This window comes from Plasmodium falciparum (genome assembly GCF_000002765.6).
Source record: "Plasmodium falciparum 3D7 genome assembly, chromosome: 13".
NCBI lineage: Eukaryota > Apicomplexa > Aconoidasida > Haemosporida > Plasmodiidae > Plasmodium > Plasmodium falciparum.
Window position 1 is genome coordinate 1,580,001 of NC_004331.3, and position 17,670 is coordinate 1,597,670.

Sequence of the window (17,670 nt, forward strand, 5' to 3'; positions counted from 1 at the left end):
TTTATATATATTATATAACTACTACATTATATATTTTTTATTATATATTTTTTATATATTATTTTGTATATTCTTTATATATTTGTACAAATTGATTTCTTTAAAAAAAAATAAGTTCCTTATTTCTTTTATCATTCTTTAATATATATTATATATATATATATAATATAAATAACATATTGTAAGAAGAATATTTAACCTTTAAAAATGAGAAGAAATTTTTATTTTATTTTTTTACATAATAAAATATATTTTTGTGATATATAGATATGTTATTATTAATATGTATATAGTATATAATATATATATATATATATATATATATATATTATATATGTACATTTAATTTTTTTTTTTTCACATTTAAAAAAATTTTTCATATAAAACAATGTATCATCTATTATATATATATATAATACATATATATACATAATATATATATGTATATTATATATATCATATATCTAATATTATTTATGATTTTCTTTTTATTGCATATATATATATAATATAATATATTGTATTTATTATTATGTAATATATAATATTATATATTATTTATATAACAAAAATCTTGTAAAAAAAAAAAATGCTATTAATATTATATACATATAATATATATATTATTTATACATTTTATTTGTCTATTATTAATATATTATATATATATAATATATATATATATATATATATTATATATGTATAATCACATTATTTATATTATAATATACATAATAATAATTTTTTTTATTTTATTATATACATAAAATAATAAAATGTTATTATACATATATAATATATATATTATATATATATATGTTTTATAAATGATATATACATTTTTTCATAATTATCTCAAAAAAAAAAAAAAAAAATTTTTTTTCCCAATTATAAATATACATTATTTATATGTTATTATATTATATATATATATATATATATATATATATATTTTTATGGTACTTCAAAAATAAAAAAAAAGATCAAATATAATTTCTATTTAACAAACTAATTAAAATTGTTCGTTCTTTTGAATATATATATATATATATATAATATATAATATATGTATTATATGTTTATATTATTCATTATGAACTTATGATTATATAGGAAAAAAAAAAAAACAAAAAAAAAAAAAAAAAGGAAAACAGAGAAAAGAAAAATAAGAAATTAAGAAAATATAAAAAGCGGAAAGATTGATAGTAATATATATATGTATACATATATATATATATATATATATTTAAATTATACATTTTGAAAATAACATGAAATTATAATAAAAATTGTATATTTTGATTATACATATATTTTATTAATATTACATTTGTGAAATGTTATAAACATATTTATTATTTGCAATATCTTTATATGATTATTATATATATATATATATATATATATATATATATATTAATATCATTTTATTATATGTTTTTTTATTTTTATCTTTAATTATAGAAACAGGGAAAAAAAAAAAAAAAAAATTCAAACATATATATAAAAAATATATTATATATATATATATATATATTTGAAGTATATAACCCCAGCAACAATTTATACTCTCTATATATGTGTTTTATAATATTTTATATGTTTTACATATTTGTCATCGTTACTTTTTCCACAGTGAAATAAGAAAAATTGTGTATATATATGTATATATATATAATATATATGTATATATATGTATTAACTCTTTTATATATTTATTTTACGTAGATTTGTAATATTTTATACAGAAATATATAAGACAGAATATTTTAAAATATATATATATTATATATATGTATATTTATATACATATTTGCTTATATATCTATGTATGAATATAACATTTATGTAGTAATAATATATAAAAGGAAATATATTTATATATATATATATATATATATATATACATATGTATTTATCATTTTAATATTTATGTAAAGAACTTAAAAAAAGAAAAAAAAAAAAAAAAGTTGTTTATTTGTTGTTGTCTAAATATATATATATATATATATATTGTCCACAATTATGAATGACCCTCTTTTTTCTTTTTTCTTTTTTCTTTTATGAAATCTTTAATAGATATAATAAATAATAATAATATATCTACATATATTTTTGTTTATTTATTTATAAAATGTGCGAACGCATAAGAATTATATAATTAAAGTACATTGTTTATATAATCATATATGTCTATTTTGTTAAACCATATTTTATTTTATAAATGAAAAAAAAAAAAAAAAAAAAGAATTGTTATACATAACAATAATGTATATTGTAGACCTGCATATAATTTAAAAAGAATTTTTAATATTTTATCTTTTATTTTATTTATCTATATATCTATATATCCTTTTTTATGCTCATGTAAATAGTTTTAAAATATATATATTAAAGAGACTTCATATATTTTATAATACTATAATATATATATATATATATATTAAATATTTGTGAAAAATATTGATCTATTTATTTAAGGATACATGAAAAAATATATTACCTGTAAGACAAGACTATTGTAACTAAAAATATATTTATTAATTTAAGAAAAAGAAAAAAAAAAAATACATTAGACTTATTTATTCTTGTTCTATTTTTGTTGACCACATATATATATTTTTATTTATTTTTATATCTATTTAATTTATATCTTTTAATATATATATTATTTAAATAATGAATTCATTGCTTTTCTAATTTTTTAATAATATACATATTAGAATTAAAAAGATACTCTTTTAATTTTAATAAAGAAATAGTAATTAAATTTTTTTTTTTTTATAATTAATGCATCTATTAATTACATTTTATGTTATTCTATAAGTATAAATATAATAAGAAAAAGAAAGTATAAATAAATAAATAAATATATATATATATATATATATATATATATATATATATATATATCAAATTAGGTGATAATAAAATTACATTTTTATTTATCTCCTATTTTGTTTATTTATAGCTATCTAGCTAAAGAAAATAAAATAAAATAAAATAAAAATTATGAACAGTTCATAATTTTTTTTTCAATTTTTATACAGAATCAAAAAAAAAATAAAAAATAAAAAAAAATAAATAAATAAATAAAAAAATACAGAAAAGTATAGCACATACATACAGCAAAATAAAGATATACTTATTATATACATGTGTATATAATATATATATATATATATATATAACGAAAAATAATAAAAGAAGAAAAAGTTAGTAAGGATGAAAATGGAATTATTGAATATTAAAAACAATGATAATATCCCCTTGGGATCCATGAGGTATACCGATTTGTCATATGGTTGTGAGAGTGAATTATCATCAAATGAAGAGTCTCCATTTTTCTCAGTAGGCGATTTTACTAATGAATTACATAGTAGTTTTGATGACATTTCTGACTATATATTAGTAGATGAGTCAGATTTAAAAAGGGATAGATCAGAGAATACAACAGGAAGTGAAAGTAATGTAATGATAGCATCTATGCGCGTTGATGATAAAAGAGTAGGAAATGAAAAAATAAAAAAAGAGTTGAAAAGTTTTAGTTATTCTGAAGAAAGTAAAACATGTAGTGATAATACTCATAATGAAGATGGAAGTAAAAAACAGAATTTTAGTAGAACATTAGGAACAGAAGGAAGGAAAAGGATGTTAAAATTATTAAGGAGAGCATATAAATATAATGATGAATGTAAGATAATAATGAAAAATAAAAATCCACCATTATCAATAAGTTTCTTACCTTATTTTAATTTATCTATGTTATGGCAACTAGCTGAAGATTTTGGTGTATATAATGAAGCTTTAAAAATTCATAGGGAATGTATTAAAAAAAGAAATGCAAGTGTAAAACTTAAGGCAAGTGCAAAAGCTAGTGCAAATTATAATTTACAAGATATAACAAAGGTATCAAAAAATTCGAAAACTGAATATGCATCAGATATTGCATCTAATGCAGATATGAACACCGCAGAAGATTATGATATGACCAATGGCTCAATTAATGAAGATGGTCAAGGAAAAAGGAAAAGGAAAAAAATTAGTTTTTAAAATGGACAGTATAAAAATGGAGAATATAAAAATTTAGAAATATAAAAAAATGTGCAAAAAATATATGATATATATGAAAAATTTTAAATACATATATAAATATGTTAATATATATATATATATGTATATATGTGTGTATCTATAGGTACCAAATTATGACAAAAAAAAAAATTTTTAGTAATATTTAAATGTGTATATGTTTATATATATATATATATATATATATTATTAGTATATATGATGGAAGAAAAAAATTATTATTGACTGGATATACCCAAATTTACAGTCTTTTTAATTTTTTTTTTATACCCTTTATACCATGTATGTTGGCATATATATATATTTATACATTGTATGTATATGTCAAAATTACATTTGTATTTAAAATAAAATAAAATAAAAATAAAAAAATAAAAAAATAAAAAAATAAAAAAATTTTTGTAAAAATGTATATTTATACTTATATATTTTTTTTTTTTATTATTACTTTTTGAGTGCACATACACACAGACATACATTTAAATATATATATATATATATATATATATATATATTTATATATTTATGTTTATTTATTCATTGTTGTCATTTTAAAATACATTTAAATTTTTTTTTTTTTTTTTTAAATATATACATTTAAATATATACCTATAAATACATACATATATATATATGAAATATATTTGTGTATTATATATATATATATATATATATATATATATATTTATATATAACATTTCTTTAATACATGTAGTGTTGTTACATATTATATATATTTGTCTGTGTATGTCATTCCATATATATGTTCACTTTTTTTTCACGCCTCTAATTTTAAGCTTTAGTTTTAATAATGCAGTTGTTTTCAATATATATATATGTATATAGGTTTATATATATATATATATATTTATTTATTTATTTATATATATAGTTATATTCCCATTTTTACTTTTTTGTATTAATTTTATATACATATTATGTATAATGTAATATTATTTTTATATAAATATATATCTATATATCTATATTTTTTTTTGATTTTTTTTTTTTTTTTTAAATAGCTTTTTTTTTATATCCCTTACATTCTGTAGAATGTAAATATATATATATATATATATATATATATTTATATTTATATATATAATGCTATAATGGTTTATTTCATTATATATATATATACATATAAATTAATATATTTGTTTCTTGAAGAAAAAAAAAAAAAAATAAATAAATAATGAAAAAATATGACAAGGAAAAAAAATAGAAAAAAATAAAAAAAAAAGTGCAAGCACAGATTTATTTATTTATTTATTTATTTATTTATTTTTTTTTTTTTTTTTTTTCTTATTTTTTTTCTTTTTTCATTATTCATATTTTATGATTAAAACTATTTCAATTTTTTTTAATCTTTTCTAATTTAAAAATAAAAATATTTTCTAAAAAGAATAAAATAATATCTCATGATCATAAAATTCTTTTAAATATAATTTGTTATATTAAGATGGTTATTATATATGTATATATTTAATTATGAGGTTGTTATATAATATTATTTTTTTTTAAACAAAAAAAGGAAAAAAAAAAAAAAGAAAAAAAGGAGTAAGGTAAAAAATATATAAATAATAATATAATTATAAAAATACAAAAAAGAAAGATATTAATATAAAAATTATATACATATAAATGAGCTTGTGCCCCTGATGGTTATTATATATAAGAATTGTAGGTTATATTTATATTGTATATTAAGAATTATTCCTTGCTTTCCCATTTACTAAATACATTGAATTTGTTATTTACTAACATCCTATAATATATGAAATATATCCAAAATGATATGTGTAAATAAAACAAAATATTCATCGAAATGTTTAGCATCATTTTGCTTCCTATGCCTATGGATAAGAAAAAAAAAAAAAAAAAAAATATATATATATATATATATATATATATATATACATATATATATAATTATATATATATAATTATATATAATTATATATGAATAAATAATATGTGAATATATTTTTCCTTATGAATACCTGCCCACTCTTCATTATCCATTTGTATATAAAAAATATTATTTTTTGGATCGAAATTTGTTTTGGGTACACCAACTAAAGCAGCTCTTGAAAAGTCATGATTTAAATCTAAATATCTAGCACAACGTTTTGTTTTCTTTTTAAATAAAGATATGAAATTTCTTATTTTCCAATAAACAAAATTTCCATGTGTAGGTTTACTAATATATATTAATTTTTTATCATAAAAACTAGACATATTATGATTTCCATTCTTTACAATTTCGTTAAGCGTGTTTTTCGCTATATGATCAATTTTGCCCATTGTCAAAAATTACACACATAAATGAATAAATAAATAAATATAAATATAAATATAAATAAATAAATAAATATAAATATATATATATATATATATATATATATATATATATATATATATATATATATTATAAGTACTCCAATTATATTTAAATTAAAAATATATAATTTATTTTAAATAAATAAAAAAGAAAATATATAATATATATAAATATGTGTGATATTATTTTATTATGATGTTTTTTTTGTTTCTCAGATCTGTGCATTTCATTTATAAGGAAATAAAAAAAAAAAAAAATTTACAGACTTAAATATAAAAATAAATATATATGAAATTATATATATATATATATATATATATATATATAATATTATATTATATTCCTTTTTTTATATGCTATGCAAAAAATTTGTCTGCCCAAGGAAAATTAAAATAATATTATATATATTATAAAAGAAAAAAAAAAAAAAAAAAAAAAATGTACATATAAATAAATATATATATATATAATATATATATAATATATATATAATATATAATATATATATATATATATATATATATATATATAGTAACATTTTACCTTTTCGAAACTATTAAATGAGGGGCAATTTATTCCTTCACTTTTTTATTAATAACCAATATATTTAAAATACTAAAAAAAAAAAAATATATACATATTAACAAATGTTACACAAAATATTTTGTAATATAAAAAAAAAAAAAAAAAAAAAAAAAAAAAATTAAATATATATATTTAAATATATATATATTATATATACATGTATAATATTTGTTTATTTTCCTTACATCCTTTATTTTCTTTTTGTGGTTTCCTCGAATTAAAAACGAATCCGGTTTTTCAATGACCTCACTATTGCAAATACTTTTAATTTCTCTTTTAAGAATCTTCAAAAAAAAAAAAAAAACACAAAATTAAATGAAATAAATTAAAATGAAATGAAATAAAATAAAATAAAATAAAGATAATATCAAACTTTTATCATTAACATATATCTTATACTTTTTAAAACATACATCAATATATATATATATATATGTATATATGTATGCTTTTATATTTGTTCCTTTTGTTTAGTTACTTCTTTGTTCCCCTTAATTTTTCGTATAACCGTTATGACCAAATTTTTATTATTTTTGTATTTTAAAAAAACAGGCAAATTATCGGACGCTATATAAGGACAAAAAAAAATTAATCTACATAATGTACACACAAGTACATAAGGTTTATACATACATATATATGTATGTATATATATATATATATATGTATTTATTTATTTATTTATTTATTTGTTTATCTTATTAATACAATACTTTTATAATGTAATACCTGTTCTCCTTATATAAAATGGTATCTTGTTTATTTTTTTTTTGTACGAATTTAAATATTCATTGTATATACTAAAGTAGGATTTGGGTGTATGCATAAATTTGAAAAATTTGAAAAAATTCATGCTTTTTAAAAACATAGAGGCCAAAAGAAGAAAATAAAATATAAATTATATAAAATTTGTACAATTATTTTGATATATATTATAAATGGTTAAAAATATGACATTTTTATTGAAACACATTTATATATTCTTTTTTTTTTTTTTTTTTGTCAAGTTATACAATATAATTCACATACTATACAAACATATATATATATATATATATATATATATAATATATAAAATACATAATATATATATATTTTTATTTTTGATTACATAAATTCCATATTGTAGGAACGATACTGTAATGATAAACAATAAATAAAATATAGTCGTAGGGAAAAAGCAAAATATATAATATTTATATATATATCACTATTTATACATATTCATTTTTAATTATTTCAAAATGTTTCGAAACCTCCCATATATATGACTTATATATACATACCATATAACCAGAATATATTTATATATATATGTATTTTTTTTTTTCTTTTCTTTTTGATTATATAATATTACAAAAACTACAAAAAAAAAAAAAAGTATGCATTTCTGTAGCAAGAGAGGCCAGTTTAATTTTCTGAAATTATATAAGAATAATATAAAAACAGTAAAAAATAATATAAAGAAAGAAGATGATTATTTATTTTTGAATAAGATAAAACATAAAGAAAAAAAGAAAATATGTTTTAAAAATATATTCCTACGAGTATGTGTAATAAATCTGAGTATATTTTCTTTTACATTATATAATTATTTAAAAAAAAATGACGAAAATTATTTTGATAAAAATGATATATGTATTATAGATCACATTGTTATGAATGATTTGGTAAGTACCTTTGGTGTTAATAATATATCTATATATTTAAAAAATAAATTATATGATAAATTACTTTTAAATATTCAAGATGAAGTATATATTTCAAAGGAAAATTCGTTACTAGTTTTAATGGAAGCTATTTATAAAAATAAAAAATATTTTCATCAACAAAAAAAAAAAATTCAAAATAATATCAAAAATAAAAATGATAATATACATCATGAACACAATCAACAAAAAGATTATTATATGAAGCAACGCTCCGATGATATAAATAATAATAGAAATGATAAGAACATATCTATGGATATAGATATGTATAATAAAAATAATGGTAATAATGTGAATAATGCTCCTTATGAACCTTTTATATATTTCCTTTTTGAAAATATAAAAAAAAATAATATAAATTATTCTAAAAAGAAAATTCTGTCATCCATCCTATTTTATTACATCAAATATTCAGAAGATGATTTATATTTATCATATGATCAAATATGGCAGCTTGTGTACAACCCAAATTTATTTTATAATTTGCATAATAGAGGGGAAATTATATCTTATCTTTTATTAAAAATTTTAAGAAATCAAAAATGTACTGAGGAAATATATACAAACGAAAAGAATATCATACATACATATATTGATATGGAAAACCAAAAAGAAAATCACATAGAAAAAAAGCAAAATTATTCTACAGATATGCAGAACCAAGAGCAGCATATGAACAAATTTGAAAATACTATTATTTTCTTTCTCCTTAATCAGGATGTAGAGGAGAAGAAGGAAAAGAGTGCTATTCACCTGATGGATAAGATAAACGGTGAGAAGAAATATGTGAAAGAACAAAATGGAAAGACCAATAAATTGACACATGAAAATAATAATAATAACAATAACAATAATAATAATATTGATAATATTAAGAATAATTATAATAATAATGGTATTAAATTTGTTGAGTTACCTATTTATAAATTTTATAAGTCCTTCAAAAAAAACGAAGAAAATTATTATAAACAACAAGGGTTAGCACAAATACAAAAATATCTTAACAAAATAAATTCAACTTATTTTTTAGGAAAAAAAAAAAATAATAATAATAATAATAATAATTTAATTGTAAAAGAAAAATATAATAATATAATGAATAAAATTTACTGGAAATTTCTGGAGAATACTGTATTATATACTTTCATTTTTTCATTTGTTTTACATAATCTGAAATCAAAAGAATATAATATAAAAACATATCTTTATATGTTTAAAGATATAAATAAAAGTATTTATACTAATGTACTTATAAATTCATCAATATTGATACAAAAATCGATTCTTAATAATATGAATGAAAAAAAAAAAACAAATAAATTTATTTTAACCTCTCTAATGTTTAACCTTTTTAATACATTCACATTATCTTTATCAATATATAGGTGCAAATATGGTAATACTTCATAAAATATAAAGAAATAATAAAACATTACAAATGTATATATGCATACACATATATATATTAAGATATTTATATATTTAAAAATTTTTCATTTTGCAGCTTTGGTTCCTCTTTTATTTTCCCAGGTTATTAAGGATAATTATTTTCTTTGATTCTATTTATTTTTTTGTGAGGCAAAAAAGTTTTTAAAAGGGAAATATTAAAAAAAATTATAAAAATAAAATAAAATAAAATAAAATAAAATAAACATATATCCATAATATATATATATATATATATATTTTTTTCAGTGATATTTTTAAAATAAATTGTTTGTGTATTATTTATTATATTGTTTTAACATTTTGCTTATATATATATATTTATATATTTTATACCCTTTTTATGTTAAAAAGGAAATGATCTTTTTCATTTTCCAACATCATTTTTTTTATTATATCATTAGAATTAATAATTTTTTTAAAGAAAATCTTTTTGTCCACACCATTAGTTTCTTTGTTATAGTAATCTATTAGGTTTTTTTTTTTTTGTAAATCCTTTTTATTTTTTATAGAAATATGGTTTCTTTCATCTGGATAATCATTTGATAACAATTTTAATTTTTCTGTATATGTATTGTCTCCTTGTTTTTTTTTTTTTTCATTCCATTGTATTTCTTCGTTAAAAATATCATTTTTTATATCTCTATGTTCATCATTCATTTGATTTTTGATGTTTTCCAATATATTACTTTTATTAGAATATAGATTTATCATTTCTTTTTTTTTCTTTTTTTTATTTTTATATAATAATAAGAAATTATCAAAATTATGTTGTAATATATCTTGTTCGTTTATGTTATTATTGTTGGTATTATTATCTTCTTTATATTTATTTATTTTGTTAATTTTTAATTTTTGTATATACTTTTTATATAGCATTTCGTCATACTCTAAATCTATATCGTTATGATCTCCTATGTAGTTATTTTTCACATTTGAATTTGGTGAATACATGTTGTTCTCTTCACTACACTCTTTTTCATAGTAAGACTTATTATTATTATTGTTCGTGTTATTATCATCGTTTCCATTGTTCAGAGTTGCGATTTGTTTGTTTTTGCCCATGTCACTCTTATCATAAATTTTATATAATTTCTTATGTTCGATATCTTTTATTTTCTCCTGATTCCTTTTATTTATATTATCCTCAAGAATATCCACACATACCGTTTCATTTTCTAAATGTTTATCATTAGATATAATGACGTCTTGCTCATTTTTAATATAATTATGATTTTGTATATATTCATAAATTTGTAATTTTTTCTCTTGCTCATTATTTTTGTTATTCATAAAAGGAGGAGAACTATTATCTATATTATTATCTATATTATTATCTATATTATTATCTATATTATTATCTATATTATTATCTATATTATTATCTATATTATTATCTATATTATTAATATTATTTGTTTTATTACTGCATATATAATTTGATCCCATATTTTTATACATATTATCCTTTCTCATGATATTTTCCATATCCTTTTTAAATATCCTTTTGTTATAGTTATTAATATTCACATTAGTATATTTATGCTCTTCAGGTATATTATTCATATGATTTATGTTCATGTTGTTCTTGGGTAGGTTGTCTTTAGATATTACTTTTCCATTGTTTTCTTTGGTGTCTTGATTATTTATATGCTCATTTCTTAATAAATGAAATGAATTGTTGCATTTCTTTGTTTCTTGAACTTTTGGAATATATAGAGGAAGGTTACTTATAGATTTTCTTTTATTTTCTATGTTGTTATAAATACATTTGAGCCTCTCATTTATAATAAATAAACCATACATATTACTTTTCTTTTTATAATTTTTCAACAAATAAGAGTTAACATTTGAAATCTTTTTCTCATTATTGTTAGTATCATTTGGATGTACAAAATGGTTCATGCTTTTATCTAACACGTTTGAAGAGGAGAATTGAGAAGTTAAGATATTATCTTTATTATTAATACTATTCATACTATTTATACTATTTATACTATTCATATTATTATCCTTGTTATATTTTATAGTATCACTCATGGTATCCACACAATCCTCATTTCTACATATATCATAATCACTTATTATGAAACCCCTATTTTCCTTTTGATCTTTTATTTTTTTTTTTAAATCTTCAAATGTATCACCTACTAATTTATTTCTATTTTCGTGTGACAAAATATCTAGATCATCATTAGTTTGTATATTCAATTTATTATAACATGGTTTTTTTTTCAAAATAGTAGAAAAATAATATTTCATGTTTTTATATCTTTGTTCATCAGAATTCATAAAATCATTTTCCTTCTTTTCCTCATAGTCCATATGAAAACCTTTCTCCCTCATCTTGTGTCTTATCAAAGAACTATTAAGTTGTATTTTTTCAACAGGTTCATCATTTTCAAAATTGTTTATATCTAGGACATTTTTATCTAGATTATGTACATATTTTATATTTTCATGAAGTATATTTTTTTTGATATTGTTAAGAGGGTGTTGTGTCTTTATATTTTCCTCATTTCTTAAAAGAAGGGACAGATCCTTTTTTTTATTATCATTATTATTATTATTATTATTATAAGCGATCCTTTTTTTAATTTCATTGTGTTCACCAATATGATTATTGCTGAAACTAAATATGTTGTATGTTTTTTTATAATTATACAGGTTCTTATCATATAAATATTTATTGCTTAATAATTCTTTTCTATAAATATCATGACTTTGTATATTATGATTGTAAGAATTGTTTTCTTTTTTTTTTAAGTTTATATGTGATGTTTGATGTGAGTCCATATAATTATCTACATAATCTATATCATTTTTATATTTCATTCTATCTATATTTTGATTTGGATATATATTATTGTTTTCTACTTTATCCTTTTCATTTATCTGTTGTATGATATTCGAGAAATTGAATTGTATGTTTTTTTCTTCATTCTTGTAATATATTTTGTTTAATAAACCTTTATCATATTTATTTTCTGCACTTTTTATTTGTTTATTTTGTTTTCTTGAAACCGTTTCATTCCTCATTTTACTTTCTTCATTTATTATATGATTCATGTTTTTATGTTTATTATAACTACTTGTGTGACTATAGGAAGCATTCAAACTAGAAGAATGAAGATGAAGATTATTACTATTATTCTTGCTATTTTTAATAGGACTATTACTATCATATCTTGTTTTATAATAATTGTTACAACTTTTATGTCGTCTTCTCCTAGTACCTTTTTCATCTTCTTTAGGATTATTTTTTTTATTTATATTAATATGTACGATATTGTTATTTTTTTCTTTTGAACATATTGAGGAATAAGATGAATAAGGATAAGACGAATGTGAAGGATAAGAAGAAAAAGAAGAAGAAGAAGAAGAAGAAAAAGAAAAAGAAGGATCTGCCTTTTTTTTTTCTTCGACTTTACACAACATATAATATTGTCCATTGTTATTATGATCATTATGAACATTATTGTGATCATTATTGTGATCATTATTGTGATCATTATTGTGATCATTATTATGATCATTATTGTGATCATTATTATGATCATTATTGTGATCATTATTGTGATCATTATTGTGATCATTATTGTGATCATTATTGTGATCATTATTGTGATCATTATTGTGATCTTTATTATCCTTATAATTTCCAATTTTTATTATATCCTCCTTTGTGTTATTAGACGTTGGTCCATTATATAATTTTTTCTCCATAATCAAATCAATATCATTATTCTGGTTCCTTTTTCCCCCATTAGAAATATCGTAATATTTTAAATACTTTTTTAAATCTTTATCTTTTTTTTTTTTTTTTTTTGACAAATCCTTATTTCTTGTGCTTTTCTCTTCAACATAATCAGAAGAATCATCCTTTGTTATGATATTGTTATAATTTAAATATTTTCCAAACTTCAAAATTTTAGAATTCAACAGATCCTTTTTAATAATTTTTTTTTCTTCTATTATATTAGTTTCCTGATGTTTTATATAATTATCATCACTTATATTATTTGTGTCATCTCTTTTATGGTTCTCATTAGTTTTGTCATCTTGATCATTTGTTGAATCAGTAACATCTGTTGAATAAATTTTTAACTTTGTATCTTTATCTTCTCCTTTGATACTTAAGAAATTATTATTAAATATTTCATTTTCTTTTTTTAAATACATATTTTCATTTTTCAATGTGATGATAATTTTTTCTTTTTTCCTTAAATCTTCATTTAAATTATTATTACTTTTTTTTAATTTATCTATATTATTTTGAAGAGATAACATATCATTTTCATGATTTTTTATTTTATGTATAAGATTATTCTTATCTATTTCATGCATATCTTTTTCTTTTATTAAATCTTCATAAACATTTTTTACAAGTAGTATGTCATTAACTATATTAGTTATGGTATCATTTTTTTGATTTATAATATTTTGAAGGTTCTTATTTTCTTCTTCATATTCTTTTAATGTATTTATTAAATTGTTTATTTTTTCTTTACTCTCATTCATATTATGTGCCCATACTTTTTCGTTGTTACAATATTTTTCCTTATCTTTTTTATAACTTTCTATAAGGTTCTTATATTCATTTATTCTTTGATTAGCTTCTTGTTCTTTTTCTTTATTCATTGTAAGGATTATATCTTCATTTTGTTGTTCCATTTTTTTTATTATATCTTCTTTCTCATTCTCCAATCTTTTTATGATATCTTCTTTCTCATTCTCCAATCTTTTTATGATATCTTCTTTCTCATTCTCCAACCTTTTTATTATATCTTCTTTTTCATTCTCGAACCCTTTTATGATATCTTCTTTCTCTTTTTCGAACCCTTTTATGATATCTTCTTTCTCTTTTTCGAACCCTTTTATTACATCTTCTTTCTCTTTTTCGAACCCTTTTATGATATCTTCTTTCTCTTTTTCGAACCCTTTTATTACATCTTCTTTCTCTTTCTCCAATCTTTTTATTACATCTTCTTTCTCTTTCTCCAATCTTTTTATTACATCTTCTTTCTCTTTCTCCAATCTTTTTATCACATCTTCCAGATGTTCCTTTTTTTTCTTTTCCTCTATATATAACTCCTCACATTTCTTAATTTGTGTAACATTTTCTTGTTCTTGTGTTTCTATTTTTTTTTTAAAAAATATATCTTTCTCATCGATTTCTTGTTTAAGTAAATCCAGTCGTCTCTCGTAAGATTCCTTTAACTTTATAATTTCTTCATTATGTATATTAGTTATATTTATTATTTCATTCTTCATTTCTTCCATACTTTTATAAGCAATATTATAATTATTTTCCATAATTTTCTTTTCCTCACAAAGAGTTTTTTCTTTTTCTAAAGAAGCATCTAGTAATATCTTTACCTCGCACACCTTGTTTTGTAAATAATTAATATCGTAAGGATAATAGTCATTGTCATCATAATGGTTATTATATATGATATTATTACGCTCATCATCGGGACTATTTCCATCATCATCACAAATAATATCTTCATTATAACAATTGATTTGTTTATCATCACAAATAATATCTTCATTATAACAATTGATATGTTTATTATCACAAATAATATCTTTATTATAACAATTGATTTGTTTATCATCACAAATAATATCTTTATTATAACAATTGATTTGTTTATCATCACAAATAATATCTTTCACATTATTCTTCTTATTATTATTATTATATGGAGTATCCAAATATATTTTCTCCTTCTCATGTATATGATGGAAAGAATGTTCATGATCCTTGTTTCCTTTACGTTTTGAAATATTAAAAAAAGATTTTTTCTTTGGAGCAATTTCCTTTGAGGTGTTTATTAAATAATGTTGCTTGTTTATATCCCTAGGATTATTTATTTTATCATAATTATTTATGACAAGTTCTTTATTTGTATTTATTTTGTTATTATTTATTATTATATCATTGCTTATTCCCAATTCATTCTCTTCATCAAAAATGTCAATAAATTTTAATTTTTTCTCATTTTCCATTTTATTATTTTCTTCTTCTAAACATTTATTTTTTTCTTCATTACTAATAATAAGAGAATTACCTTTCTTTTGACTCTTTTGTTTTTTTTTATTTAAAAACTCAGAAGGAGATTCGTAAGGATCCATAGCGTACATTTCATTGTAATCATAAAAAATAAAGAAAAAAAAAAAAATATATATATATATATATATATATATATATTATTGTATTAGGTGTGATAATAATAAAAAATAAAAAAAAATACAAGGTGATATTTTCAAAAGCGGACAAGTACTTATTTTAAAAAAAAATAAAATAATATAATATATATAAATTATACATATAATATATATAATTTATTACTTTTCAAACAAATAATTATGTAAATATATTATATATATATATTTTATATATTTATAATATTTCCGAATGTAACAAAATATATTAATAATTAAAAAAAAAGAAATTGAAACCGTTACATGTGTACATATGTTACACATAATAATTTATTTAATTATTTTGCACTTATTTTTTAAGAATATAAATATATATAAATATATATAAATAAATATTATATGTGTCATACATATATATAATATATATATATATATACCCATATGGAAGAACGATTATTATTACATAATATTTTTTATATTATTTAATTTAAGTTTCTTATTTTCCAAAAAAAAAAAAAAATAAAATAAAACAAAATGAAATAAAATAAAATAAAATATAAACATATAAACATATAAATATATATGTATATATATATATATATATATATATATATATATATATATATAATAATAATAATAAAAAAAAAATGATAGGTGTAATTCATTACATATATATAATAAAATATGAAAACACCATTTTGATAATTTCAAAAAAATATACAAAAAAAATAAAATAAATAATACACCATTTTGGGGAATTCTAATTATCTTAAGCATTATTACAAATATAAAAGGGGAAGGTCATTTTTGTTATTCTTTATATTTTTATATTTCTTTTTTATTTTTTTTTCTTTCTTTCTTTCCATTTGTATTAAGAAATGTATCTTCAATGTATCCACTGCTCAAACAACATTTTGTAATGTACATATTTACTTATATTCAAATTATTAAAACCATTACATAGAAAGGTTAACATTATATATAATTATACATATTACTTTTATTAATTCACATTATCCTTTCAATATATATATATATATATATATATTTTATTTATTTAAATTATTCATGTTGTTTAAATTATCCAGAAATTTTTCTCGTTCCTTTTTCAACTGTATTATAATATGAGAAAGAATTTTTGGACTCACTCCATATTCGCATAATTGAATTAATATAACTATAGTTTCTTTATCCAGATTAACATTTAAAATATTTGAGATTTCATAAATGATTTCAATAGCTTCTTTCTTTGCTTCTTTATCATTCATTTTTAATGGGATATAATAATATATACATATATATATATATATATATATTTAC

The 17,670-nt window shown here is 17.8% G+C and overlaps 6 protein-coding genes across 6 annotated transcripts; 2 read left to right on the plus strand and 4 right to left on the minus strand.

The window, feature by feature from the left end:
• Positions 1 to 3,225: 3,225 nt before the first annotated feature.
• On the plus strand, positions 3,226 to 4,053 carry PF3D7_1339300 (conserved Plasmodium protein, unknown function; the record flags this gene model as incomplete). The annotated part of the gene is made up of 1 exon (XM_001350082.1): positions 3,226 to 4,053. One exon carries the CDS (start codon positions 3,226 to 3,228, stop codon positions 4,051 to 4,053), a length of 828 nt encoding a protein of 275 aa, XP_001350118.1.
• A 1,752-nt stretch (positions 4,054 to 5,805) lies between these two features.
• PF3D7_1339400 (cytochrome c oxidase subunit ApiCOX14, putative) lies at positions 5,806 to 6,399 on the minus strand (the record flags this gene model as incomplete). Its single annotated transcript, XM_001350083.1, has 2 exons — positions 5,806 to 5,948; positions 6,096 to 6,399. 2 exons carry the CDS (start codon positions 6,397 to 6,399, stop codon positions 5,806 to 5,808), a joined length of 447 nt encoding a protein of 148 aa, XP_001350119.1.
• A 628-nt stretch (positions 6,400 to 7,027) lies between these two features.
• On the minus strand, positions 7,028 to 7,874 carry PF3D7_1339500 (mitochondrial ribosomal protein L49 precursor, putative; the record flags this gene model as incomplete). Its single annotated transcript, XM_001350084.1, has 4 exons — positions 7,028 to 7,051; positions 7,207 to 7,305; positions 7,500 to 7,588; positions 7,751 to 7,874. The coding sequence occupies 4 exons, from the start codon at positions 7,872 to 7,874 to the stop codon at positions 7,028 to 7,030; spliced, it is 336 nt and encodes a 111-aa protein (XP_001350120.1).
• A 529-nt stretch (positions 7,875 to 8,403) lies between these two features.
• Positions 8,404 to 10,290, plus strand: PF3D7_1339600 (conserved Plasmodium protein, unknown function; the record flags this gene model as incomplete). Its single annotated transcript, XM_001350085.1, has 2 exons — positions 8,404 to 10,129; positions 10,238 to 10,290. The coding sequence occupies 2 exons, from the start codon at positions 8,404 to 8,406 to the stop codon at positions 10,288 to 10,290; spliced, it is 1,779 nt and encodes a 592-aa protein (XP_001350121.1).
• A 219-nt stretch (positions 10,291 to 10,509) lies between these two features.
• PF3D7_1339700 (conserved Plasmodium protein, unknown function) lies at positions 10,510 to 16,320 on the minus strand (the record flags this gene model as incomplete). Its single annotated transcript, XM_001350086.1, has 1 exon — positions 10,510 to 16,320. One exon carries the CDS (start codon positions 16,318 to 16,320, stop codon positions 10,510 to 10,512), a length of 5,811 nt encoding a protein of 1,936 aa, XP_001350122.1.
• Positions 16,321 to 17,399: 1,079 nt separating this feature from the next.
• On the minus strand, positions 17,400 to 17,618 carry PF3D7_1339800 (mitotic-spindle organizing protein 1, putative; the record flags this gene model as incomplete). Its single annotated transcript, XM_001350087.1, has 1 exon — positions 17,400 to 17,618. The coding sequence occupies one exon, from the start codon at positions 17,616 to 17,618 to the stop codon at positions 17,400 to 17,402; it is 219 nt and encodes a 72-aa protein (XP_001350123.1).
• Positions 17,619 to 17,670: the final 52 nt, after the last annotated feature.